General features: G+C 45.6%; 4 protein-coding genes across 4 annotated transcripts in view; 1 reads left to right on the top strand and 3 right to left on the bottom strand.

The window, feature by feature from the left end:
• The window catches only part of zbtb11 (zinc finger and BTB domain containing 11), a 253,182-nt gene extending 225,571 nt beyond the window's left edge, over positions 1 to 27,611 (top strand). The window contains exon 11 of the transcript XR_007963603.1: positions 27,602 to 27,611. The gene's annotated coding sequence lies outside the window, so the exon portion shown is untranslated. The remainder of the gene's footprint in view (positions 1 to 27,601) is intronic.
• gpr17 (G protein-coupled receptor 17) lies at positions 72 to 7,356 on the bottom strand. Its single transcript, XM_052073100.1, has 2 exons — positions 6,985 to 7,356; positions 72 to 2,923 (listed from the first exon to the last, which is right to left on the bottom strand). The coding sequence occupies exon 2, from the start codon at positions 2,912 to 2,914 to the stop codon at positions 1,895 to 1,897; it is 1,020 nt and encodes a 339-aa protein (XP_051929060.1). The 5' UTR covers positions 2,915 to 2,923; positions 6,985 to 7,356; the 3' UTR covers positions 72 to 1,894.
• On the bottom strand, positions 8,594 to 11,684 carry LOC127605505 (unconventional myosin-VIIb-like). The gene is made up of 11 exons (XM_052073085.1): positions 11,542 to 11,684; positions 11,267 to 11,422; positions 10,994 to 11,099; positions 10,813 to 10,926; positions 10,649 to 10,736; positions 10,469 to 10,575; positions 10,179 to 10,364; positions 9,885 to 10,001; positions 9,715 to 9,798; positions 9,522 to 9,641; positions 8,594 to 8,859 (listed from the first exon to the last, which is right to left on the bottom strand). Exons 1-11 carry the CDS (start codon positions 11,679 to 11,681, stop codon positions 8,767 to 8,769), a joined length of 1,311 nt encoding a protein of 436 aa, XP_051929045.1. The 5' UTR covers positions 11,682 to 11,684; the 3' UTR covers positions 8,594 to 8,766.
• On the bottom strand, positions 11,709 to 27,700 carry LOC127605467 (unconventional myosin-VIIa). Its single transcript, XM_052072985.1, has 36 exons — positions 27,426 to 27,700; positions 27,041 to 27,065; positions 26,728 to 26,829; positions 26,224 to 26,376; positions 25,342 to 25,526; positions 24,853 to 24,974; positions 24,368 to 24,510; positions 24,185 to 24,298; positions 23,949 to 24,102; positions 23,491 to 23,567; positions 23,283 to 23,402; positions 22,527 to 22,666; positions 21,472 to 21,682; positions 21,251 to 21,386; positions 20,317 to 20,495; positions 19,883 to 20,023; positions 19,632 to 19,790; positions 18,602 to 18,694; positions 18,428 to 18,522; positions 18,274 to 18,358; positions 17,886 to 18,104; positions 17,548 to 17,751; positions 17,263 to 17,478; positions 16,610 to 16,774; positions 16,200 to 16,466; positions 15,395 to 15,685; positions 14,887 to 15,006; positions 14,644 to 14,817; positions 14,035 to 14,262; positions 13,798 to 13,965; positions 13,606 to 13,723; positions 13,026 to 13,152; positions 12,787 to 12,947; positions 12,541 to 12,722; positions 12,020 to 12,138; positions 11,709 to 11,940 (listed from the first exon to the last, which is right to left on the bottom strand). The coding sequence occupies exons 2-36, from the start codon at positions 27,053 to 27,055 to the stop codon at positions 11,709 to 11,711; spliced, it is 5,415 nt and encodes a 1,804-aa protein (XP_051928945.1). The 5' UTR covers positions 27,056 to 27,065; positions 27,426 to 27,700.
• Between the last annotated feature and the right edge of the window lie 41 nt (positions 27,701 to 27,741).

The raw sequence follows: 27,741 nt of genomic DNA, 5'->3' as shown, positions 1-27,741 counted from the left end.
AACTGTGATGGCTAATGTCTTTTTTTAATAACTAAATTTACTGATAATAATGTTCAGAGATTAACCACACATTTTTGTCATCATACATTTATTGTTGACAGAATAAAGTAAAAAAAGGCTGAAAATGTTCTACATTCTCTATTTACAATCATATATACAAGCACAAAAGCAAGAAATGTATAAAAATGTCATCCTGTTAGCTTGGCTAGCCTTTACCGTAGCATTTTGGCTAACAAGCTAACAACAGCATACCATTAGTTCACAAATACAATATAAGTTTTTACCTTGTTACCATACATGAGATAAAATGGTTTAACGAGAGTTAGGGCCATACTAAAGAGAAAACTGTGAGACAATGAGTTTAAAGTCTGAATTTTATGAAATAAAGCAATATATTTTTGAGGGGAACAGTGAGATTTGAAAGAAAAAGTTGCCGTGTATATTTGGCGGAGGGGACGAAATGTCACATTTTGAAAGAAAAAAAATCAAATCTGGTCGAAAAAAAGAATGGAATTAAAGACATAGTTCTGGACAATGACGTTTATATTTACATTGAAGATTTGTTAAGCACAAGTAAATATGATACCGGTATCAAACCGTGATAGCAATACATAGTATAAAATGTAAATATCATATAAAGCTATATTGCAAAAATATTTAATTGGGTGAATTCAACACTTCTTTGAGGGTGTACAGGATTCAACTTTAAGCTAAATAGCTAAATGCTATCACGCAAGAGTTGTGATCATGTTAATCTTCATCTTTTGGGTCTCACTTTGGCTTACACCAGCACTACAACATGGCAGAATGGACAGTTAGTATCAGCCTCCATGGTGAGAAGAAGCACTTTTGGCAATTTAAATTATTTTAAATGTTGTACTCACTATAAATGTTATGGCTCCAATGTTTGGAATAGGTATGTTTGTAAAATGTCAATGATACATTTATTTACATGAGACCAGCATTATCAGACAGATCTTTTAAAGATGATTTAACATTTCGTGAGAGAAATATTAAAGAGGTTATGAGTAAAACCAGTGAAAATCCACAAATTTCTGGCCAATGGTTTTATGTAAGGCCAACAGGGGTCGCACTACTGCAAGTGACCTTTTTTACTGAATCAGAGTTTCAAACTTTCATAAACGTCTTCATCTTTATCCTAGTTTCAGACGGTTGCTATCATGGGAAATCTTACTAAACACAGAAACAGAAAAGATAATAATTACACTCTACAGAGTAATGGTCAAGTGTCACACAGATGACGTTCAGAGAATGTTTCGCTTAATTTGGCACTCCAACATGCAGGGGGGGCTGTTCAAATGCATATTGTAGTAAGCAATAAATTTAATATGAGCCATCCTGGCGGGGCCAGTACAATCAAGGGACCTGCTTGCCGATGTCCAGTCCAAAAAAATGTATGCAGATCCAGCAATTTACATTCACTGTGGCAGAGAGAATAGAAAAATATATAATGCTACGAGTGGATTTGCAAAACAGGCTTCCTCACCTTGACGTTTTTCTGTGGTGTTGTCAAGTATAAAATTGGTATAAGTTGTTTTGGAAAAGTCATTGTTTTGGGTGGTTGCTGCTTGGAAGGCAAAAAAATCAAATTCATTTTTCTTGCAGGCCACATTTTAGTTACCGTTTCCCTTATAAAGAAGTCAAGAATAGCAGTTTATTCAAGTTTTGTTTAAGGTACTGTAATGAGGAGTTTGGTAACAAGAATATGCATTACTATCTATGAGAATTTGAATTTTTTGTCGATCTTTAAGCAAACATGGAAGTTTACATGTTTGATTTGTTTTCGCAGGGCCACATAAAATGATGTGGGGGCGCAGATCTGGCCCTCAGACCTTGGGTTTGACACCCATGATTTAGCGGATTAAGATCCAGTTCAAAACTCTGACTTGGCACTCACAGAACTCTCATGGGTTCCTTTCAACTCTCCACTGGTGGCTCCGGACGCCCCCGCCGCCTTGCCTTTGCACAGCAGTCGTATCAAGGTACTGCGGAACTTTTCCGCACCGAAAAGGTAGATGAGCGGGTCCATGGCACCGTTGAGGCACGTCAGGAGTGACGTCAGGCGGTTGGCCAGGCTCAGGCCTCGGCGCGTCTGGCACGACACATCTGGGTGGCTGTAGCCCAAGATGAAGGTGGTGCGGCTAGCATGGTAGGGCACGAAGCACACCACGTAAATAAGCATGACCAGACCGATGGTTCGCAGCGCCCTCAGTTTGAGGGTGGGCTCCAGCCGGGACCCCCGGTGCAGGCTACGGATGATGAGCAAGTAGCAGGACAACGTAGCGAGAAAGGGCGGCGTAAAAGCGACGGCGAGGGAAATTAGCGCCTTGCGTGATGCATTTTCCCGGTAGAGCTGCAAGCAAACGGTGGTGCCGTCCACCTCCAGCGTCTGGCGGGTCATCAGCAGAGGGGCCATGGAGACAGTAACCAGCACCCACAAACTGAAACTGATGATGCGGGCGTAGCGGACGCGGCGCACCTTCAGCGAGCGGACGGCGTGGACGACTGCCAGGTAGCGGTCGCCCGCCACGCACGCCAGGAAGTACAAGCTGGCGTACATGTTGACGTAAAAAAGGAAGCCCGCCAAGCGGCAGGGCACCTCGCCAAAGGGCCAGTGTCCCCCGATGAGGTGGTAGGTGGCCCTCAGGGGAAGGATGACCACGTAGGATAGGTCGGCCACGGCCAGGTGGGTCAGGAAGACGTTGGCTGGCGAGGACGTGCCGCGCTGGTGGGAGAAGATCCAGAGCGCCAGGCTGTTGCCGTTGAGCGCGAGGAAGAAGATCAGGATGTAGAAGCTCCCAAACAGGACGTTCTCCATTGCCGACTCCGTTGCACAGCTTTGGAATGTCTGATTGGGCATCAGGGACGGCAGCTCCGTCGCGGACGACTCCATCTTTGGTGTCTGGCAAACATTTGTAAAAAAACCCAAAAAAACCCAAATGGGATCGTCTGTTAAAAATCTGAAACACTCCCCAAACCAACAATCTTTCCTGTGATGAAAACAAGTTTGACAGTTTGGAAGTTTCAACTGTTTGCTAGCTAGCAAACAGGGCTAGCGAGCAAACAGTTGAAACTTCCAGCTAGCCCTGTTTGCTAGCTAGGGCTAGCTAGCCCTAGCTAGCAAACAATTCCGTATTTGTCGCTAATGTCGGATTCGCAAGGGGCTGAGGGGGGACCCGAAAGACTGATCAGCATTTTGGGGCTCTTGCCTTGTACAGAGGAAATCTTGATCTTTGGAGCTAGCCCAAGTGAAGTCACGATCAGATTATTATTTTTTTTTGCCGATTAGCAACACTGACATCTATTGTTGGGCTGTGTGGACTGACCTGCGACAAACACTGTGAAAAAAACACTGTTTCCTGTCGCTGTCCCGCTTTCTGCTAATAGCAGAGACAAGAGGGTTTAGATTACCGGTGTGCTACACGTCCGTTTTGCTGCGGTCAGTTTCCTGTCATCGTGCGCTTTTCTGCTAATCGCAGAGATACGCTGAAGAGATTAACGGTTAGGATTTTACACAGAGGTCAACGTGTGGTGCATGTTCTCATCAAATCTGCCTCGCAGTTGTTCTGGTCGAGGTTCAAATCTGTTCCCCTGGCTTTCGGTTTGCATGTTTCTTTCCTCCACATCCGCAAAACAGACACGTGGGATGAATTGAGAATTGGAAATAGTCCAAAAAGTGCGATTATGAATCTGAATGTTCATTGGCCTTAAATGTGCATTACTTTTGTAAAAAACATTTGTAAAAAAAACAAAAAAACAAATGGGATCGTCTGTTAAAATCTGAAACGCTCCCCAAACCAACAATCTTTCAACTGTTTGCTAGCTAGCAAACAGGGCTAGCGAGCAAACAGTTGAAACTTCCAGCTAGCCCTGATTGCTAGCTAGCCCTAGCTAGCCATAGCTACCAAATAGTAGCTACCAAATGTTCATTGGCCTTAAATGTGCATTACTTTGTACGAGAACTTTGGAAAGCAAAATGCTCAAGGTGTGTCCCATAAACAAAACAAGAAACTACGTCTCGCCATAAATAAACCTCAACTGGTAACCTTGAAGTAACCTGGGAGGATATTCCCCAGTTGCATCTAAAATGGAGTCAAGTTTGGCTAACACATTCCCGCATTCCACTTGAGATTTGCATGTTATCTTTAAGACACACCTTGCTTTGAATCACACTCGACTCCGGTCCCCCGGGACCCCCCCCCCCAACCCCCTCTCCTCTGACAGACTGCATCACCCTGCATCACGACCATATTGTTACGGCGTTCCTTTTCATCGCAACAGCAGGGCGGGAACGACCAAAAAAGTAATCGCTTTTGTCGACTGCGCCGCAGATGTTGAAAGGAACGGCGGGTCAAGGAAAAACCGAAAGGAATCCGTCTCGATTGCGAGTGCCCTGACTTTTGGTGCATTGGGAGTCAGTCAAGACGTTGCAGCGTGTGCATTTCTGCGTGACAGCTTTCGGTGAGGAGTGAGGAGGGGGGGGGGGGGGGGTCAGGCTGCCAAGTGAGCTCAAATAGTGAAAACTAATTAGAGGCAGCTGACAAGAGTGAAAATTACCATGTCAGTAATCCGACAACAAAATCACAAGGATCTGTTCACGAAACCGTTGGCGGTGTGCATGTGCTTACGTACAAGCCACCAAACACCAAAAGCATTTGCAAAGAAACCGCTATCAAAATAAAAAATAAAAATAAAAAAATCCAAGAACAATAAAACTAGTTCCAAGAATAAATGCCGCTTCACATTGTTTACTTTGTCAAACTGGACTGCACGAATTGACCCCGGTCTGTCTGTAGAGCCCCACTGGCTTCAAAATCAATTCGCATTTTTTAAATATATTCACAACCCGGGCCGTTTTGGTGATTTCCTGACGAGTCACAGAAATTTGAAGTCGATTTACAGATGATTGGGAGCCGCCAGCGTCAAGGTTTTCGAACTGGACTAGTATGTTCTCTTTCTCCATCTGCAGTGCTTTAAATGAGCTGCAGGTGTTTGATGATCTTTTGAGGGAATCCAGAAAGTAGACCCGTTACAATAACACCCCCCTGCCCTGAAAAAAAAGCATGGATGAAGTTTTTTCTGGTCTGCTGGGAGGATTTTGACCCTTCAGTCTGAAGATGTTTTTTAGCTGGTAAAAGGGCAGTTTGAGCGATCGATTTCAGGCCCGCGTCCATCGGCAACCAAGATTTCACACTTGGTCTTTGGTTTTCATCAAGACAGCGACTCCAAGTAGTGACGCGAGGTCAACAAAGCCCACATTGATTGCAAAAAAAAAGAAAAAAAGAAGAAGCTGCACTCCTTTTCTCCCAGTGATGCCGTTTAATCCCATTTTTAATTGAAAGCCTTGAAGATTTTCTTTTATGTGATCGCTTTGATGGATTGTCAGTTCAAAACAAAAAGCTCCTTAAACAGATTTGTCAGAGATAGAAAGATAATGGGAGACTCGGGCTTTTCATAGAGAGAACGTGGAAAAAAAAAAAAATCCAGAAAATCATCAGCCAAAAAGAACACGTTCTCGCCGCGGAATTTGTCTTGATGCCCTCGGGCCGGCGTTACTCGTGTGCCCCCGATGAGGAGAGACACCCTTTCATTCCTTCTGCCACTTGCATAATTCTTTGGAAATGAATAACTTTTCTCTCACTCGATCGGATAACGTGATTTGCATCGCACGTGAGTAATTGTTAGTAACAACGACAAAATTAAGAAGACACGGTGCGGTACGTGCACATGCACGTGAATCTGATTTGCATTACGAACCAACAAACGTACAACAAAGACGATTTAGGAAGATGAAGAAATAAATGATTGACATCTTTAACCGCGAAGCATTTGTGAATGAGGTCATCTCACCCCCATCGTTTGGTGGCGGTGGGGGACTGACGTCATATAGGAGCCAAGTCACGTATTCAGCACGACATCTCTCGAGTGTGTATATACCAATGAAGGAAGTTGTTTTTACACTCCGTCATGTAGCCCGACGCTTATCTACCGCTGCGGGAGTATATTGATAAACAATGCGGATTATACATGTTCAGATTTACAGTGAAAGAGTTAAAAAGAGTGCCCCGTCGTCCACTGACAATGTACAGTATATATATATATATATATACACACACACACGCACACACACAATCCTCAAAAGAAAAAAAAAACCCACAAATTTATTAAATATTATTAAATATTTTATTAAATATATTTTGAATATTATATATAATATAATATATATATTATATATATATTGAATATTATACATATATAATATTCAATATATTTAATAAAATATCTAATAATATTTAATAAATGTGTACATTATTTATAATAATATATATAATATATTTAATAAAATATTTAATAATATTTAATAAATTTGTGTGGGTTTTTTTTGTCTGTTGAGGACTGTGTAGGTGACTGAAATTGGTTGAAAGAGTCTCCCCAAACAAAGCTTGAATCATTCTTTGTATGACACAGTGTTTCATAATTCAAGGTCACTTTACAAAAAGTCATCTCTTAGGAACTGGCCAAGGGGTAGCAAGATAAAGCCGGTTGACTTGTAAGTTGAAACCTTACAAGTTTTCAGTTGCGGTGGTCTCGTCAGGCCAAAATCAATGTTTTTACTTTTTGCGGGAAAGGTGCTCCGCATTAATTTCATCGTTGTAGTTCAGTGGAACAAAGAAGGCGTTTTGTGGCTGATCTGAAGACTCGGATAAGTGAGACCTTGAGAAACGATCCCGATTTGGTTGGTGGAGTTGGGCGAGGAAGGGAATCCCGTTTGGATGGACAAACATTTGTGAATAAATTCATGGATTTTGCGGTTCAATTTTTTTTATCATCAGAAAACATACATTTGATTTTCACATCTGAGATGTATCACGATACAGTATAAGGTATCGTAAAGTGATACCGACTCATGTGACACACTGTGCTCTCTGAAAGCAAACAATAATAATAATTGAGAAGACTCACCTGATATTCTCAGAGAAAGCCAAAAGGAAAAACCCGCTGACAGTCTGATCGCCACAGAGGATGAAGACGTCCTTTGGCGATGGTGGTGGGTGGTGGGGGAGACTGCGAGATAAACAGATTGTGATTCTTCTTCACCTAACCCTGGCCTCTCCTCCCTCAAGATGTTCTCGCCGGCGAGACGGCGGCTCCTTTTGTGCCTGTACAAATTTGACAACGGAGAGAGGGAGTCCCGACGGGAGGCTTGGGTTTGAACCCTGAACCCTCCCCTTTCTTCCTCCTCAGAGAGTTACTTGTTGCGCTCCACAATAGCCCCGAGTCAGACTAAGTGGAGAAGAATGGCATGCCTCGCCCGGCCGGGGACCCGCTTGTCGGGCCGCCGCTCCATGGAAACAGTGAAGCCCCCCCGCCCCACGCCGCCCCCCCACCCCTTCCCATTGCTGATAAATAGTCTTGTCAATTGACACTTTTATGAGTGAAGCCTCAGAGATGATGACTCGGAGATGCTCGGTTCAAGATTCCACAGAGGGCCTCATGCAACGGGAGCAAAACAAGAGTGTTGCCGGTGAGAAGAAGGAGCGGACGGGGATGAGGGTGGGGTGGGGGGGCGGCGGGGGCTGGATTGGACACTCAAGAAACAGAGGCCCTTGTTGGTCCCCTGCCTCCTGGGGGCATGCCGACTCACAGCGCCACCAAAAATAATCAGTCACGTCGCCCGCGGCACAGATGTGGAAAGCGGGGAGATATTTCTTTCAGAGCACAGCTGTCCTTGCGCGCACACATCAGGCCTTTTTGCTCTTTGTGTCCCCCCCCCCCCTCTCCCGTCCGCATGCAAATGGATGCCGACAATAAGGCCACTATCTGCGCCTTGACATTGCTACCCTGTTAATCGACTGCTAATTGGGACAAAGAAACTCCAAATCCCCCCCGCCCCCCTGCACACCACCGCGCTCCCCCCACCTCCCGTAACGAAAGGCTTTGTCGGGCTGAGACGCTCTGTCTGCCGCGCGTACAACCCCCGCCCCCGTTGCACTCCTTCTCCCGCCTGAAAGACAAAAAATAAAAATAAAAATCATCGCCTTGTGAAAATTGCATGTATTGATAGACTTTTCTTTTTTTGGGGGGGGGGGGGTTGGTCTTTCTTGCTCCTCTGTTTATCTAAAGTGAACAATCATACATTGGGATCGGCAGTTGAGGACAGTCCTTCTATGCAAGCCGTAGTTGACCACTAACTTCGTGTGTTTTGGTGATTTTTTTTTCTTAATTTTTAAGATCATTTGGTGGATTTTGGTTTAAATTTGGTAGTATTGCTGATACTTTTTAGGATATTTCTTGCAGGGTTGTACATTTTGGTTTTTAGTATCTTGAGATGGCTTCTGTACTGTATTTTCTGCTTTTTTTTTTTTTTGGGTCCAGTTTTATTTGACCGTTTGTGGCTTCAGATCTCACTCGGCGATTATGTGAGTGTGAGTGGTTGTCGGATTGTAATCACTTTTGGTCGACAGCGAGCTAACGTCATTGGAAAGTCATGTGGCGTGCACGAACTTACTTTTTTTTTTTTTGCTCGTGAAGCAGGTCGATGAGAAATGTGGCGGAAAACATTTCATCTGCGTGGATAACGTGAGCTTTTATTTGTGAAGCATCCGATCAGATCAAGCAATGTCACATGAATGCAAATGTGGTGCGCAAAGGAACTTGAATAAATATTTTCAAATGCATATTCCGGTAATTCCTGTGGAGTCCAATGGAGTTCTTTATAGCAGGTGCTTTGTAGTCGTGCAGGCATCAATTGAAACGCTGGTTCCTGCTCTGCACCGGCCTCCTCTCTTGCGCGTACATGGTGACGTAGGAGGTGATGAGGTCGTCCATCTTGTAGCCCTGATTTTGACAGACACAACACAGTGGTTCAAGCAGATGAAATGGACACGTACACCCCATGCTCGTTACTTGCCAACGTTTTCCGATTTGATGTCCCAAGTTTCATGTTGCTGAGTGAAACTGGCGTCGGGAGTTGAATGGTATAAATTGCGGAGTCATTTGCATTTCCCCGTCGTCTGATGAAGTCATCGCATTTTGCCGCCATGCTCCGTGTGAAAACACAAATTCTTGGGCAATTTTTTTCATTTTAGTTTACGCGGGCTATGTTTGGTAGCGATTGAACAAAATCTGGAAATTCATTTTGGAGGACATTTTAGAAAGGATCATGGAAGTGGACATTTTTGAGCTGCTTGTGTGGACCACATAAAATGATGTGGAGGGGCCAGATCCAGCCCCCGGGCCTTGAGTTTGACACCTGTGATCTAAATCTGAGTGACCCGAATTATGGTGAGCTTCAGGTGGAAATGTTTTTCGGTTTGAAGGGTGCTGAATTTTCAAAAAAGTGCTGTGAAACCCGCCAGGTTTAAATTTGGTAGCAATTGGAAAAACTCTCAAAGGCAGGTTTGCCTCTTCAAACCAAAATGGCAGACTTGGAAAAGTCGTTATTTGGAAGACGGAAGGCTGGCTGGCATACCAAAAAAAATAAAAATAAAAGTGCTCACCAGCGACGTTTCACAGAGGAATTTGCTGCCCTGCACCAAACTGCCGATGGTCATATGGAAATACGTGCTTCCGCTGCGCCAGTTGGCGATGCGGTTAAAAGGGTGGTTGGCCAACACTTCCTACATGAGAGAAAAGACGTCTCAACAACACGGATGACACTCATCATCGCACACACGCAAGCGTCCGCCTGACCTTGGTTTTGGGGTGTATGATGGTGAGTCCTTGCTTGCTGATAGCGATCCGCACAATGTCCGGAAAATTGGGTTCGGATGTTTGCTGAAAGGGTGGAAAACACGTTTTCACGGTTGTCACGATGTGCAGCGAGAATACACCAATGGAGGAGCGGTAAAAAGGGGAATCACCTTCACTTCAAAGAAGGCGCAGCCAAAGGTTGGCCAGCGACAAACCGTTTTCAGGAACGCCACTTTTGCTTCCTCCACGGTCATTCCCGCTTGCTTGTTGAAAGACGCCACGATGCTCTGATGTAAAAAAAAAACAAACACGAAACAAAAGCCATAAGTGGCAGAGTGCCGTGAAACATATAAGGAGATGCAGGGAACTCATTGACATGATACACTTCGTCGGTGAGGCTCTACGTGCTGCTGTTTTAGCAAAAGCGTTCGAACGGAGCCGTCGGTTCCGTCCCGCAGTCGTACCTTCTTCCACTCGTTCTCGGAAAAAGTCTTAAGCTGGTCACCGGGTACGAGTTCTTTCAACATCTTGGGGATGGTCACAAACTGACTCTTGTCATTCCCAACTTTAATGCGGAAGAGCAGGGATGCCATGTGAACCATGTCGCCTTTGCCGCACACGTGGTACCCCCTCAAGTACTTCGGGACTTCCTGGAAACCACAAAACAACCCAGGAACGGATTATGATATCCACGTCCGCCGAATTTCACCCACACCAAATGTAAAATGATTTTTGGGGCTTTTCAGGTGCACACCTGAGGGAAGTGAAAGACGAGGTCCGCCTCCAGGTCCCTGCCGGGAATCACGTTTAACCACAGCTTCCTCATGAAGAAAACCAAGTAGGACATGCTGACTTGAGCACCTGCGGAGGACACGGATACTGGATCTTCAAAGAATTTCCACGTACAATGAGAACAGGAGTGTCCAAGAATTACCGTCTTTAGTGCGTTTGTTCTGTTTGGACCAGTCTGTGATTTGCCGCAGACTGTCAAAGAAATAGTCGCTGTCATTCAGACTGAGGACCTACAATGAAAAAGAAGTCATTAAAATAAAAAAACAAAATATTCGGTCATTTGTGAAAATAAAAGTGTCAGAGGACCTTATCGTGCGTTTTAATGAAAATGCTGAAGCCGTCGGCCGTGGTCAGTTGCAGCTTGTTGGAAATGTTCTTAATGAGATCCCTGATCTTGGTGCTGGTGGCTACCTCAAAGATCTAAAACACAACGGACACGCACGGCGAGGTTCTTTCCCGGCGTTCGGCGGTCATGAGTTTGTCATACCTGCCCCGTGTCGTTGGGAAAGTGGACTTTGTGGTAGATTTGCGTGCTGTTCTGCTGGATGGCATCCACTTCCACCTGGTGCGGCGGAAGCTTCCTGGCGTCCATTCTGCACCACGTTCGACATGATACGAAAAGAAACGAAAACAAGAGAGGGGAAGCTCTGAAGCGCCGGTCAATCTCATTGACTTGACGATGTATAAAGTGGATCGGAAAATGGATTTTCCGCAATTCTGTGCATGCCCACTGGGGTGCGGGGGGTGTCCTTCTCCTGACCTCAAAGAGCTCTGCAGTCGTTGCAGACAGTCGGAGGCCAGCGGCTCCGTGCGGCGAGATTCCAGGAATCGCTGCGCGTGCTTCAGGAGCGATTGGCTGGGAGGGAAGAGGCCGCAGCACAACCAAAGCAGCTGCCAACCCTGCTCCACGCTGAACCTGCAAATGGATTCGGAGCAGTTTATGATACACGAGGGGCTTTAAAAAGTAGCAATGCGAGGTCCTGAAGGTAAAAAAATGCGAGGTCCTGAAGGTAAAAGAAAGTGACTGCGTCTTACCGGTTGTTATTGCTGCTCATCTGCTTCATAATTTGGCAGTAGATCTCATCTCTGAGGGAGTCCTTTTCCGTGGCGGGCCCAAAGATCTGATCGGTCAGTTCCAGGGGACTCTGGACCTGCTTGGTCGGGTAATCGCCCATGTACTTGAGGATGGGTGCATGGGGGAGTCAGGGAGAAAATAGGTTGGATTCTGGTGAGGCAATATTCAGACTTGAGATGCCAAATGGAATCCTCAAGAGGATATCGGTGAAGGCCAGACAGGCTTTGTGGCTCAAATCCGAGTTGCCAACAAGCTTCTTGAGGAGGGGCTGTCGGATGGGCTCACGCGAGTTCAACCACAGCTTCTCGGGTGCGGCATTGCGTGACATCACCTGTCGGTTGACATCCTTTGCGGGCTGCCTGTAGAATCACGGACACGAGATAGTTGCGAGAATCTCTTCCAGGCGGATCGAGGTTGTCACGAACGAGGTGAAAATACCTGAAGTACTCGAGGGAAAACTCCCTCAAGGTAAATGGAGCGAGTCGCTCCACTGTGCCGGTCTCTTTCTGGTTGGCCAGGACGGTCTTCCGCTGGTTGGGGGATAGGTTGAGCAGGCTCTGACATGAAGATGGGAAACCAAAATTAAAACAATTCAGGCACAGGTCTTAAACTCAAGGCCCCGGGGCCATATGTGGCCCGCCACATCATTTTATGCGGCCCGCGAAAGCAAATCAAAAATGGCAACTTCCATGACGTTTGCTAAAATCGCTACCAAAATTTTAAATTCTCATTTGTAATAAATAAGAGTGATGCGGTAAGCATTTTCTTGTTGCCCTTATTTCAGTAACTTAAACAATGAATGAATACACTTATTCTTGACTTCTTTCAGTCATAACGGCCCTGCAAGGAAAACGGTAACTAAAATGTGGCCCGCGACAAAAATGAGTTTGATACCCCTGAATTAAGGGGAGAAAAAAAAAAGCTTATCGAAGATTCACGACAGCAACCCGTCTCTTTACCATCACTTCGTTTGTGGGCTTGGTGAGCGTGGGCAGGATTAAGATGGCCTCCGTGGGAACGGCCCCCGTTTTTCCCGTGCTGTGATTTTGCCCGTTTATCCAGCCGCGCTCCTGCGAGAACTCATTGTCTTTAAGTATGACGATGAGCTCGCCCTTCTTGAAGCTGAGGAACGTTGGGTCATCTGTCAGGAATACAAACAAATTGAGCGGTTATCAATGAAAGCAGCCAGCGATGCGCTGACAAACCTCGCTTTTCCATTTCCTTCAGGGTGACGGCATACTGCGAGCGCTCGGTCAGTCCGCTGAGGAACATGGTGACCAGCTCGGCCATGTCCGTCGCCGTGGATCCGCTTAGCGTGAAGTCTCCCTTCAGAGTCAGCAAAGACACCACCGGGCCTTTAGCACCTCTGGGAGAAGAAAAGATGGCTTTGATCTTTCAGGTATGGAGTGATCTCGGAATCCCTTCCTGCTTTCTAGCCTCGAACCTCGTGGAGTTAACGCCGGTGACTTCTGGGAAGGAGAGTTCCAGTAGTCTCTTTTCTCGCTCATCCAGGAAAGTGATGCCAGTCCAGTTGATGGCCACGATGAACTTGTTCTTTGGCAGTGAAGGACCTGGAAACATGACAAAAGGACTTTGAAATTTGGGCTCAACTCCGTACTAAAGATTTGGACATCTAAGAAGAATCCAGTTGGCCCAAGTCCACTTTTGCAGATCACGAGTGGACCGGTAGGACAGTAACTTCCAGCGTCCTTATGAGCAGGCATATCGTAAAGGGAGGGAGGGGGGGGGGGTTCTGAAGTTTTTAAGGGACAGTGAATGGCAGGGACGCGCCACAAAATCCAAGTTGGGAACCACGCTTCTGAGGGTCTGGTCCTAGACCTCCATGACCGGAACAAAGGTCTTATTCCACCTTCTGTACCTTAGGTTCAACTCCTGGCCGGATTCTCCTCAACATTATTCCCAGGAAAGCTGAGAAGTGTGATCATCGCCCTATTGTCGGACATTCCTTGACACTCTTTTTCCCCGTTCCCTGCTCATAGATTACCGATGGACTTAAATCCTACCTGACACCTTGACCACCTCAAAGAACCTAGAGAAGAAGATGGGCCACTTCTCGCGGGCGTAATCCACCACCTCCGCCTTCACCGAATCCGCTTTTTGCAGAGAACTCAAATATGAACCCTTTGCACAAAAAAAAGCCCAAAAATTAGACAACGGGGGGGGCTCATGGGTGACAATGGAGGAACGCGACTGACCTGCGCGTGGGCCGTGGAAATCATTTGTGCCCATTTGCCTTCAGATTTGGCCTCCAGCAGGGGGTTGCTGACGCAGGCCTGCACAGCCTCCCGCACAGCCTCGCTGCTGTCATCCGAGCCGTGCTGGATATAGAGATGCTTGGCGGCCAGGTGGACGAGATCCTCTTCCTGCGTCAATTTCAGAAAAGGAGCACAGTTTACCGATGGAGCAACCGTACCATCCGGGTCTGATCTCACCTTCTCCATTTGGTACTCTCCAAACTTCAGGCTGTGGACGACCTGCCGGTAGATGAGCTCGGTGCTGATCATGTCCTCGGCGCAGTCGTGCCACGGCGTGAAGATCTCCTTGCGAAAGAACAGGCGCCAGGGCGCGTGCTGCTCCTGCCCGCCGCGCCGCTTCACCTCCTGCTCGCACTGGGAGATGGCGTCCATCACATGTTCGCGGCCGCCGCCCAGGGCCCACACCTGGGCAACCAGAGTCCACAAGTTAGGGCCATCTTACCTGCACTTTGATCCCCGGATAAGGTGGGGGATTTAAGTCACATGAGTTAAGTTAGACTTAAGTTGCTAATTTGAGTGGGTACTTGGGACTTGCTTGTACTAAAAACTAGCAAAACCTATGAAAGATCTTGACAAGTCTTTCCTGTTTACATTTGACGTTCTGTAGAGGACTATTGCGCTACTTGATTTGTTTTTGGAAGGAGTATCCCGACCACACCTGGCAACCCACGGTTAGACTATGATGCGGGGTGCAGAGGTGATGTCATTAAGTATCATGCCGTGGGAGCCGCAGATTTTCGTTCAAGGGATGTTGGGACTTACGCAGACCACTGACTGACCGTTTACCTTTTCATACAGAGCAACGTAGAGGGAAAAGCCAAACATGTCTTTGAGTTTGACTTTGTTAGCGAGGAGCTGGCAGAGCTCCTTGGAAGTGGAAGCCGAATCCACGGGAAGGTTGATGGAGCGCCCGTCCATGAGCGTGACTGACACCACCATGGGCTTCTTCGTCTTGGTGGCCTGTCATGTTAAAAAAAAAAAAAGAATCAGGCTGCTCTATGAAATTTGACGCTAAATCAGTGGCGGTACCTGTAGCTCGAGCCAGGCGGGGGGCTCCCCTCGCGCGCCGTTCGTAAGGGTGCGACGCAGCCTCTCGGCGCAGTAGGATGCGTAGCCGCTGGGAGCGAAGCGGATGAAGCTCTGGATGTACTGTTACAATATAGACATCTCATGCTTGTTAGTCGCAAGCTAACCACCGGCTGGTTATATGCCACGTTTGTCGCTTGTGAATCAAAGTTAGCGTGTACGTCATGTCATGTTTTACATTAAAATAGTGTCAAGGTGTGTTATCTGCTTGGATTTTCTCATCTGCTTGGTCTGTGTGACAGTGATTTCTGTATTTCTTCTGTTTTAACATGACCGATGTAGAGTGGTGAAATTTGTTTCTCTTACTGGCGAGCTAGCCACCAATTTAATTAGCTCTCACGTGCTTAGGTAAGATTGCTTTGTGTACTTGAAGTTGACATTTTTAGAATACACCAGAACAAAGTGTAGCCTTTTACGATAGCTCGCGAGTGTCAAAATGGCCTCTCCTCACTTTTATAATCCGTTCACTCGGCGGGAAGACGCCCAGACAGAGTGAGAGCAGGATCCATCCTCGGAAGTAGCTGTTGCGGTTATTGTTGTCCTGCAGCTGCTTGCAGATCTGGCAATAGATCTCATCCCTGAGGTCACGTCGGACTATGGCATAGCCCACGATGATGTGCAGCTTCTCCAGAGACGAAAGGGGCCGGTCCAGGGTGGAACCCTCCCCGATCAAGGCATCGTCACCATCCTCCTTCACCGTCTGTAGGGTGGGAGCCTTGGACACCTCCGTCGGATCCTCAGACTAAAGGCAATATAGACCTTTATTTTTAGATTTGTGAATGGTGAATGGTGAAGCTAGGTCATTCCGGGTGGCAAAAAGAGTCACTTACTTGATCTGAAATCATGACACAGATCTATGTGTCAAAAAATACTTTGTTAACCTTGTAATCTGCTCTTCAGAATAGTATCCAAAGAGCACGTCTGTGCCTTTAATATGACCTGTTCGAAACATAACTTACGCCGAGCGTTTCATCTCCCTTCCAAGTAATTCACCTCACATAACATCTGCATCTCAACTGGCACTTTACAGATACAAAATACAGAAGAAGAGAAGGTTTCAATAATTCGAGCAATTTAACATTTTCTCAATCGCTCTGCCTCGGTCAATTGACACGAAAGGATTTGTTTGCCACCAGAAGTGTTGCCACCAGAGCTATGACCTTTGACCTATGACCTTGACTTTTCAAGGCAAAATTGTTTATTGACGGGAAACTCCCACCCAAAAAATTCTTAGGACAGTTTAGTCTCGGTCTCACCTCTTCCATAATGATGGAGGGTTTCCGAAAGCTGGAAGAAGATCTGGGAATTCCATTTTCCTGAACGGCGGAGGTTTTCCGACTCCGGGACAGTAGGTCTGTGAAGGTGGAGCCCTTTCGGGTGCGAGGGTTCCCTTCAGGGACGGTGTAGACCTTGGTGTTTGGGGCCACCTCGCCCGGAGCGGCCCTCTTGTTTCTCGACATGGACGCCTTTCTGTTGGGAACGGACTCCTCCTGAACAGGGCCCTTTTTGTTCCGCAGCACACGCTAAAATGAAAATATGGAGAACTCTTTTGATTTTAGAGTTTTTGTAAAGTTTTAAACACTAACCTTGTGAACCCTGATTGCAAACCCTGATTTGTCTGGAATTTATCCCAGTAATCTGTACTACGAGACCAAGGGCCTTGTACCTGGTCGAGCCCGACCATGTGGCTGAGACGTCTGTCCTTTCTCTCGATTACGTCCTGATTGAGAGAGCGCCCCTGTGAGGAGCTTCCCTGCAACTGGAACTGCTTTTTTGGCTCAAGAAGATCCCCCATGAACCTCAGGATGATCCACCAAACGGTCAGCGAGGCCTAATAACCACACAAGAAGAAGAACAAGTAAATAATGACATCATGAGAAAATGAGCTAAACTTGCAAAAAGATTTGGGCTACATTCGAGACACCTGTGAAGTCGCTAACAAGCTAGTTGCTAGCTTGGCGACAGGCTAGCTGTCAAAAGCTTGTTATTGTGATCGAGATGTAAAATCTTCTATACGTATGATGTTGAATCGTTGACATTACATTAGAGTGAAGATGTTGACGCCTCTATTAGGTTCTAATTTTTCTTAGCCACAAGTTAGCTAGTCAACTGTTGAGCTGCGATCTAGCCTGTCATCAACTCCTATGTTAGCTTTCTGTTCTGGCCGCTCGGATTACAGGTACATTGACTAAAAATGAAGATTATTTTACAGAATTACATTTTTTTTTTTCACGATAGCTGGCAGCTGGGTCGTGCCAAATGGAAAACTCTCGGCTTTATAGCTGGTCTGGAATGAGGTGTTAGTGGATGAGGAAGTACCTGGACATCTCCCTCGTCCTCATGGTAAAGCAGCGGTCGTCTCAGCCTCTGGCGGATGTGCGTATGTGACGCACCGCCCTGGAAGTACATTGACGCCAATTTGGAGAAGGGGTAATCGTCCAGGTCATCCTGGTCCTCTACAAGAAGGTCTTCATCCTCCATGGAGATGGTATCAATGTCGATCTCCTCTAGCAGAACTCGCTTGCTCTCCAAGGTCTTGAAAGCGCACAGAAACAATGTGTTGACATAAAAGCAGGAAGGAAAGGGAGCCTTATGTGTCCTCACCTCAAACCCTTCGGGCGCCTGTCCCTCTTGCCCCCCCACCATGACGGGCAGGAATCCAAAGATGTCGTCCACCTGCTGATCCATGATGGACTCGGACTGGGCTTGGGCCTCCATCTCCTTTTTTTGCCTGAGCACGTCCTCAAGATGTTTCTGACGCTGCAGCATGACCAGACGCTCCGCCTCTTTCTCTTTAGCTGACAGATACTTAAATATATACAGTAGATACATAACTCTTATTTGAAACTCTAAACATAGTTTGAATCTGTACATCTGTGATAGGCTAACTCTGCTGACATTTGCTACATTTGAAATGTTTCAGATGTTGACGGTAGTCTTACGCTTCTCCTCATGTTCTTGACAGTCCTCCTGGCCAGAAAGCCTCTGGTGTGCGCCTGCAGGAAGACCACGGCGTCCCTCTTGCGCTTCCAGTCCATGCGGGCCACATAGCCTCGCACCTGTGCCTGTAGCAAGATGGCCGCCTGCCGCTTTCTCTTATACTGGAGGTGCAGCTGGCGGGAGCGAACCTGTGCTTGAAGTCTGGCAAAGCCCTTTTGGACCTAAAAGATTTCACAAGAACAGAGAAGGGTCATTTTAATCCTAAATGCAGTGCACTACTTACAAATTTTGCCCTTCAGCTCAGGGAAGAACGTCAAAAAAATCTCGACCAGAAGCCCCAAACTTTTTGTGAATGTCTAAGAAGAATATGAAGTTGCTGTCTGGACTTACCACACGGTACACTTGTCTCCCTTTGTGTCCTCGCCAGTGCTTCTGGATGACGAGAGCAGCTGCTTTTTTCTTGAGGAACTGTTTTCTGCAAAGAGCCATGACTCATCAATAACAATGATCAGAAGACATGCACGTGATATCTTTTCTCTTCTACCGGTATTTGTAGCCACGTAGAACCTTCTGGATCAAAAGCGCTTTGACGTTCAGTTCTTTCATCCGTTCCACTTCCAGCATGGTGTCGTGGAAGTCCTAAGGGTCATTTGTTCTGGATTTGTTGCTTTTTTTTTTTTAAATCATATAATTCCTTCACCATTCAAAGTCAGCTCACCTTGAGGAAGATCTTTGTCTTTCCAGTCTTCCAGTCACCCTCTCCCGCCAGCACAGATTCGCAGATGCTTTCGCAGCATTTCTCTTTGCTTTCCTGTCCGCACAGTCGGAAAAAGAATCATCTGACGAGCCAAGACTACATCCAGAAAAAGTGTTTGAGCGGTGAGAACGAGGAGGCAAATAAAGATTTTGAGGAAATCCAGACCATGTCAAGAACAAGACTTTGAGAAAGGAAGACCAGGAAATGAAGGGGTTGAGCTCGTGTCACAAACGAGCCAACACCAAAATGTTGTCTAGACCAAGTTAAGAACAAGACTTGAACAGTTGACTGAATGATTCAGATATTAAGGAATAGAGACCAAAACAAGACCAAGATTTTGAGAAGCCTAACAGTGTTGAAAAGTCGAGAGTCAAGGCCAAGCCCTCTAGTCAAGACAAGATCACGAATTTGATGAATGAGCGCAGATCAAGATTTTGAGAGGCCGTGAACAAAAGAACAATTATTTTGAGGAGCCAAGACCACTAGCTTAAGAATGACTCATTACTCAGGAACCAAAATCAAGTCTTGACCAAAATTTTGAAGGGTTGAGACCATTCATTCATTCATTCATCTTCCGAGCCGCTTGATCCCCACTAGGGTCGCGGGGGGTGCTGGAGCCTATCCCAGCTGTCTTCGGGCAGCAGGCGGGGGACACCCTGAATTGGTTGCCAGCCAATCGCAGGGCACACAGAAACGAACAACCATTCGCGCTCACACTCACACCTAGGGACAATTTAGAGTGTTCAATCAGCCTGCCACACATGTTTTTGGAATGTGGGACGAAACCGGAGCACACGGAGAAAACCCACGCAGGCCCGGGGAGAACATGCAAACTCCGCACAGGGAGGCCGGAGCTGGAATCGAACCCGGTACCTCTGCACTGTGAAGCCGACGTGCTAACCACTGGACTCCCGGGCATCCCGCGGGTTGAGACCAACTCTTGACAAATAATTCAAGTCCAAGAGGTTGAATATCCAACAGGTTCACGCACCTTTTGGGGGTCACAGATGTAGGTCTTGAGAAGAACCCTGTAGCGGTCCAGGAACTCATCAAATGTATAGCGTACCGGATAACCGGCTTTGCGGATCCTGATGGTCTCCATCATGCCCGAGTAGCGCAACTGACGTAGGCACAGCTCTCTGTCAAACAGCTTAATACACACACACCCGCACACACACAAAAGATCCAATCAAAATGCAGATGTGTCCTCTGTTAGCGAGTGTTGGGGTGGGCGACGCTGACCATGGGCTTCTTATAGTCATTGGGTTTGATGCACCGGATGAAATACGGCTGACACGCTGTCAGGGTTTTCATCAGAGAGTCGAGGGATTGACGGAACTGACCGGTCAGCGTGGGAACTCGCTTCTTGCCGTCGTTTGCTTGCTGTTACACACAAAACAGGAAATTTTGTCTTACTAGCACCAAGCTAGGTTTTGGGTATAAGGACAGGGTTATGGTTTCAAATCAGGGTTTTGGTCCTGGATTAGGGGTTTAGGTTAAGGTTTCAGGCCTGGAATAGGGCTTTAGAAGTTAGCATCTCAAATTGCTTTGAAATAGTATTCAAGGTTTCGGGACAGGATGATTGGTTTTATAGGAGGGTTTCAGGACAGGAGGTCAGGATAGGGTTATGGTTTCAAGATAGCGTCATGGTAGCTTTGCGGTTAATGCTAACTTACCCGTAGTGTGTTCTTGGGTGTGTTGATGACCATCTTGGGGTTGGCTGAGTTCTTGGTGCTGTTGTTGGTGGTCGTGGACATCTCGTTGTGAAAGACCATCTTGAGCAACTTGTTACTGGATGTCTCAACCAGCTGGATGAAGTCGAGGCTCAGGGCGTCACGGTTCTTCTCCAGGAAACCTTGGGATGTTTTATTTGAGAAACGGGGACTTAGTTCACCAAATGTTCTCTTTGGCAGTAATAGGTTTTAGAGCGATAAAGAAAATATCACGATTCAAGATGTTGCCTTGGATTTTGTGTGGAAGGCACAACTGAAACCATAATACTGGCTTGAAATCCTAATCCTGTACTGAACTGCAAATTTGAAACCCCAAAAAACCCTGTCCTGTATCCCTAAACTGTAATCTAAAACCCCAAATGTTTGAAACCCTAATCCTGCCCTTAAACCTTAATTTGAAAGTCTAACACTGTCCTGGAATACAAATTTGAAACCATAACCCTGCTGTGAAACCCTCATTTAAAATTCTTACCCTTGAAACCCTAATTTTAAACTATAATCCTGTCCTACATCCCTAATCGACGGAAAACCTCGGCTCTGCACCTTCATTCAAATCCCAAACTTTGAACCCTCGATCCATATCTGAAAACCTGATTTGAACCATGACACTCTCCTGAAACTCTAAATTGAAACCCTGACTTGAAACCCTAAGAGTAGCTTTAAATCCTTATTTGAAGACTCGAACTCAGGCCTGTATTCCAAATTTGAAACTGTCCTGAAACTCTCATCCTGGTATGAAACCTGCTCTTAAATCCCAGTACTGGTTTCAAACTCGATCTTCCGACACTAACCTCGACTTGAAACCATAACTTGAGGCCAGACTTTGAAGGGTTGCCTTTCTGAAAATTAACCGTCGGCTAGTTTGATCGATTTTTACCTTTGGAGTCATAGTACACGGCCCCTGCGAAATGACTGATTCCAAATTGAGTCTCGTAGTTATTCTTGGGGGAAATGTAGATGCTGCCCTTCCCGTGAACCTGATTCATTTTTTGGAGCATGGTGGTATCTGTACCCTGATGAGGCAACCCAAAAACAAATACTTTGAACTTTGAACAGGAACATTTTGACCTTTAAAAAAAAAGATTCAAGAATTTGGACCTTGGGGAAGTTGCTTTCTTCATCTATGAGGGCCAGTATGTTGAGGGCCTTGTTGGCAAGCACATCCAAAGTTTCCTGGTTGTCCTTGTAGTCGATGCGCTCCCACACGATGCTTTCTCTGGCATATTCCTCCTGCTCCAGCTTGAACACGTGCTTGACGAAAAACTGCTGCAGCTGCTCGTTGGCGTAGTTGATGCAGAGCTGCTCAAAGCTGCAGTGGTGGGAAAATCCAAATTCGTCCTTACTGTACGTCAGTCAATTTTTCTGCGCATTGTACTTTACCAGCGAACGGCGGTTCCTCGATATAAAAGTTGAATTTCTTTTGTGACAAGATCATAATTCCATTGATCCACATATCAAATCGATACTCCCCATTGGAATTAATTGAAATGTCATTAATCCGTTCCGGTATCCACCAAAAAACACCACAATTGTTTTTGTGACAACAGATATTGATAATAACAATGTAGTTTTGTTTCTATCTGATGTGAAGCTTCATTTAGACAAAAGTAGTCCTTTGTCTTTAGGGACGTGTCACTATAATTGCTGATTTTGACAACCGGCAGGGCACGGTTCTGAGCCCCCACTGTATTCGGGTGAGTGAGTGTTGTCAGGTGCTGGAGTTGACTGATTAGTCTACGTGTGAGTGTCTGGGCACGAGTTGTGGACTACAGCAGCTCGTGTTCACTTTCCATACGTTTGTTTGACTGTTCAATAAAAGGCTGAAAATTCCCACCATTTTTTTTCACTTTACTTTGATGGTGTCGCATCTGAAGTTACCTCATTACGTAAATGTTCACATGCACCACAAAGCAAAAAAAGAGAAAAACAAACTTAAAAAATAGTAAATGGGGGCGCTCTGAAGTCAAGGCACCACTGTATTTTTCTGACTTTTTTGTTTTGTTTATTTTTTTCCCCACAAATGCTTTTACTTCTACTCAACTGCAGGGTGTGAGTATCTTTTGCCAACCACAAGTTACGAAAACAACATAGATAAGGAGACGGCTCATATATCATGCCAGAAAAATCGGACTCTCCAAGAGGAGAACACTGACCTGTTTGTGTTGAAATTCTCGAAGCCGAAGATGTCAAGGAGGCCGATGGACTGTCTGACCTCGTCGGACTCCCCGGGCGGCTTGTGAATGGCCGCATTGATTTTGTCCACCACCCAAATGAAAAGACGGCCGTAAATAGCCTGGCGGACCATAAAGAAAATCATTTCTGTCATAAAGTGTGTCCACCGAAGCAGAAGAGGTTCACACGCACACACACACATACACAGTAGATTATCAACAGAATAAAATATCTACTTTAAGACATGTTGAGAGTTCTGAAGAGTTTGAGGAGTCAAGATCAAATCAAGACTTTCAGGGGTTGGGGCCAAGTCGAAACCAAGATCCTGAGTTGGGGAGGTAGGGGTCTAAAATCAAGTCATGGCAAAGACTTTGAGGGTTGGGGATCAGGACAAGATGAAGATTTTAAGGAGCCACAAAGACGTCACGATAAAACTCGAAGATGAGAGTAGAGACCATGGTTAGACTAAAACTTTGACGAGTTGGGACAGTCTGAAGAACTACCTAATGAGATATTGACACAAAGTCAAAATAAAAGACTAAGTAGACAAGAACAAGTTGAGACCAAGACTTAAAGGGCTTGAGACCAAGTAGAAACCAAAATTGCAAGGGGCAAAAATCAAGTCTTGATTAAAATCGTGAGAGCTGGGGACAAAGACGCATTCGTGGCCATGACATTTTCAACCAAAATCTCACATTTGCAAGTTTAATACACGCGAAGCAGTGACTTCCTCTTACCTTGACAAAGGCGTCTCTGCCATCCTGGGCCTGTGCTGAGGTCAGAACTTTGCTGACGCTCTCCCGAATGGTCATAAAGGAACGCTGAGTCAAACTCTTCTCCAGAACTTTCGGCTCCACCTAAGGGACAAAAGGCAAACACACAAAGTGGTGTCAAGACTGAACAACAACTAACTTGCATTTGCTATCAAATATTTTTTTAACTCGCCTCCAAAAGTTGGCACACCATGTCGAAATGTGATGACGCCGGGACTTCGCAGCCCTCCAGATTGTTAATGATGGTTCCTGAAATGGAGGAGTTGGAACCAACTCAAGATAAAAACTTAACGGTATTGTCACCATATCAATAAAAAGATTTTCAGGAGCCGTGACCATGCCAAAACCAAATATTTGAGGATCCCAGACCAAAAATCAAGAGGAACCCAAACCAAGTCCACAATCTGGAGATCATAGTCAAAACCAAGACTTTGAAGGGTTTATGATGAGTCAAGAGAAGCCAAGACCAAGTTAAATACCAGACTTCAAGAAGACCAAGAATTTGTAGACCCGAGACCAAATCGAGGCCAAGATTTTGGTAGCCGACACCAAGTCATATACCAAGACCTTGAAAAGTCAGGACCAAGACTATACCAACGTAAAACTATGGCCAACTTGCACCTCTCTCACCTTCAAAGTCGACATTGCCAATGTGTAGGATGGCTGCGAGCAGCTTGCAGATTTCCCAGGTGTCGTTCTCGCTGAACATGAGGATCTTCAACGCCGAGCGGAAGTGAGCGTATTCCTTCACATCGTCACGACCCTCGCAGCTGGTGCACTTCCCCTGTTCATACAGTACAGTTTTGTGTGTGTGTGTGTGTGTGTTAATCCATGGACTAGGAGTCTGTCTAAAGTGCGTTCAATACCATCGTCAAGTAGTTGTACTCAGCGGCGCTCCCGAGCGAAAGTATCTTCTTCTGCTCAGCCGGCATTCCCATCAACAGGTAGTAGAAAACATGGTAGTTCCTCTCCTCGGGTGCCTGGAAAAGAAATGTTGTTCTTCATCTTCAGGACAACCCAGTCGATTTTTTTTTTTGAGGTGTTCTTACCTGGCGACACACCCTGGACTTCTCCAGCAGGTACTGCTCGATGCGAGCCCCTTCGATGGCGCCCCCTTTGGTGAAGTTGATGTCGATGTACTTGCCAAAGCGACTGGAGTTGTCATTACGGATGGTTTTCGCATTCCCGAAGGCTGCGGGGTGTCATTAAAGGAAGTGAGAAGCGATGTTTTTTTTCCAGGCATCCATTTAAAATTATTTTTTTATCCTCGCTAAAGGTTGTGGGTGAGCTGGTGTCGATACAAGCCGAGTTTGGGACGCACCTTTGACTGGGTTCCAGCCAATTGCAGGGAATGTAAAAACCAACAACCATTCACACTCACTTTCACAGACAAGGACAATTTGGTGTTTTGCGTCGACCAGAGCGGCCGCCTTCACCTAGTAGCCGACCAACTCTAGCTCTAAAAGCTCAGAGATGATGACAATTGGTGCCTCTGCCTCAATTTCAGCCAAGAAAACCCCTGTTGGAAACTAACCTTCCAAGATGGGATTGGCCTCCAGGATCTGCTGCTCAATCCAAGAGTGCTGGCCGCTCACGGCCGCGAGGAACTGCAGCATAAGTTTGGTGCTCTCCGTTTTGCCGGCCCCTGACTCCCCACTGTGGCACCGCAACACACAAAACGGGAATAAATATTTTATTCATGTTGCACTTCCCACACGGAGGACTCAAAGTGCTTCGTATGGTTAAAATGCAGATTTACCAACAGTTTCAAGATGGGGCAATTTTACAAGGCAAGGAAAAAACGGAGTACAATGGTACCTTGACTGACAAGTCTAATCAGTTTCCATCACAATGCTTGTAACTCAAATCAGCTTTGCCCTTTGAAATGAATGCAAATGCCATTAATCTGTTCCAGCCCTTCCAAAAGACTAACATTCGTATACTCGGAAGTCAAGGTAACACTATAAAGGTAAGAAGAAATTGTGACGTTTTCCAACTAGAAGAACCTTAAAGGTCCCCAAACCTGATGACGCAGCATTGGTTCCTGCGGTTGCGGCGCATTTTGAAGAAACAGCTGTCTGCGATGGCGAAGACATGCGGTGGCAGCTCGCCCAGACGCCGGTCCGTGTACTGGTGCACGTGATCGGCCGTGTAGAGCGGCAACAGTTGATAGGGGTTCACCGCCACCAGGATAGAGCCTGTGAATGTCTGAAAAACACAGTGTCAGTCGTTTCATGTCTTTTACTGCTTTCGGGGCCACTGTACTCCCAGAGTTAGTATTGGTAACAGGCTGCTTTGGTGACTGTCATCGTACACCACTCTGTCCATTTTCATACGAACATCATGCAAACGTGTTTGAAGGGAAAAAGTGCGGATCTGAGGTATTACGAACAAGGCTCTTAAATGGGTATAGAAAAAATCTGAAAGATCTGGTGATATATATATATATTTTTTTTTTTAATTGCCCGTTGACAGACCTGGATGGCGCAATGAAAAATGCGGACATTGAGATGACAAAAAATAATTACAGGCATATATTATTTATCCTCTGTGAAGCACAAATAAGAATTTATACCATGACAGCGAGGTTAACGGGGAACTAAGAATTGAGAAGTGGTGGCCATTGTGGTTACGACCCCCTTTGGAACTCTGGCCAACACGCCCCCCACCCCGTCCGCCCTCAACACTGATCATGTTGCTCTGACATTTACAGCATTCGTAACTACACGTGAAAAAAAATGACTCTCAATGTCACTTCAGTTTCCTTTCACCGGCAGAGGCCGATTGGTCACCATGGAGAGGAGTGATAAAACACCCAGAAGAGGGGTGCAAAGTCCAGGGCGCAGATTAAGCACTTCCAGCAGGGCGATTACGGCCCATAAAATGCGAGGCGGGATGGACTTACGTAGATGAGTCCGTCTTTGTGCCGCACAAGGAGGTTCCTGAGGAGGCCGGCTTCGTTCAGGTCCCCCAGCCGGATCATGTCGTCCACACCGTGCACCGAAGTGGGGTGCATGGGCCGCAGGCCACCCTCAATACCCTTGGTGATCTTGTGCTCCTGGAAGTTGGGTTTGTTCATACACGTCACCAAGAACTTGACAGATTTATCTTTTCATTGTCACGCCATACAGTACATACGGTCGCCCTTTCCCGTGTAACATTTCACGCTGTCACTGCATCGCTGATCTCGAAATTGGACATACAGTATTTCATTTGATAGAGATTTTTCACAAAATTGCAACATAAACATATTGCTGTGATTATTTTTTAACACAGTTAAAGCAGAGCAATAAGCGAGAAGAAAAAAAATGCATATGTTTCCAATGTTTTGGAATAATTTCAAATGCAGAGCCGAACCAGCTCACACAATTACGGTAATCATCGCTATTTATTTTCATATTTAAATTACCTTTCCTTCGTCATCGATTAGTTGAAGCTGCCCCGTGTCGGTTACTTTCACTTGGGCCCCGATGGGTACGCCAGACCCGGTGTCCACCCACACAAAATCCCCCTAATTGATGAAACATCAGCAGTGATTACATATGCATGTAACACTTCCAGAAAGTTTTCACAGTACTTCAATTTTCCCATCTTTGGCTATATTCCAGGCAGCCTTATAACAAAATGTGTATTACATCCAGTAAAAAAAATTCCAGATGCACTTTATATGCTGAAGCATTATTATTACTCTTATTATTAAAGAATTTTAAAAAATAATTTACCTTTGACAGATGCATCACTGGAAATCTGGAAGAAAAACATTTTTTCACTTGTAGTGTCATTCAAATCTTTTTTTTTTCAGGGCCCATTTGATGAAGTCATCCAAGGGATATTTTTTATAACACTTCCTGTGAGGTTTTATTTTTCTTTTCGAATTCTTAAAACTCTTCTGGGACAAGTTTAGGACCCCATGGCCAAGGTTGCCCACCTATGATTTATGTACAGTATATCATTTGGTCTTTTGTTAGGGCCGCAGCATATTTACATACCAGTGTATTTTTTTTTTCATTGAATTGAATTGGCTTGGTTAGAAAAAACAAAACAACTAATCCTTTAAAATAAGATGACTTTGAATTTAAGAATATACATTTTGGAGTCAAGTCTTACCTGAGGGTTTGGTTTTTCCCGTGAGATGTTGTTCCCTCAATGACACTGAAGAAGGAAGTCTCTTTTTTTTTTATGACTCTTTGACTTTGCTCCTGTAGAACCACCCAGTGACAACATAGTAAATGGTAGAATCAGCAGATGCCACATGTATGACAGTAAATACTTTTTTTTTAAAGAAGTACTGCCACAAGAACATTTTTGCCTCACCAAACATCACCAATATCACATACAATATAATCCAATTAAAAAAAGATGAACTGTGCTTCAAATTTTACTTTAGGGCAAAAGTTGAAGCCACTGTAATATTACACAATTT

Source organism: Hippocampus zosterae, chromosome 8 (genome assembly GCF_025434085.1).
Source record: "Hippocampus zosterae strain Florida chromosome 8, ASM2543408v3, whole genome shotgun sequence".
In the NCBI taxonomy this organism is placed as follows: Eukaryota; Metazoa; Chordata; class Actinopteri; order Syngnathiformes; family Syngnathidae; genus Hippocampus; species Hippocampus zosterae.
The sequence above is the reverse complement of the archived record's forward strand: the minus strand, read 5'-3'. Positions and strand labels throughout refer to the sequence as shown.

What these genes read in the sequence shown, in the direction of transcription:
- gpr17 (XM_052073100.1), bottom strand. Translation starts at nt 2,914, where the DNA reads ATGGAGTCGTCCGCGACGGAGCTGCCGTCCCTGATGCCCAATCAGACA.
- LOC127605505 (XM_052073085.1), bottom strand. Translation starts at nt 11,681, where the DNA reads ATGGGCGATTACCCGACCAAGCAGGTCCAGAGTCCCCTGGAACTGACC. An exon ending in TTCCCAACGACACGGGGCAG is followed by an intron (nt 10,927 to 10,993) that starts GTATGACAAACT and finishes GTTGTGTTTTAG; the next exon opens with ATCTTTGAGGTAGCCACCAG. An exon ending in TCCTCTGTGAAACGTCGCTG is followed by an intron (nt 8,860 to 9,521) that starts GTGAGCACTTTT and finishes TGTCAAAATCAG; the next exon opens with GGCTACAAGATGGACGACCT.
- LOC127605467 (XM_052072985.1), bottom strand. An exon ending in GGCCAATCCCATCTTGGAAG is followed by an intron (nt 24,511 to 24,852) that starts GTTAGTTTCCAA and finishes GACACCCCGCAG; the next exon opens with CCTTCGGGAATGCGAAAACC. An exon ending in ACGTTGCTCTGTATGAAAAG is followed by an intron (nt 14,263 to 14,643) that starts GTAAACGGTCAG and finishes CTGGTTGCCCAG; the next exon opens with GTGTGGGCCCTGGGCGGCGG.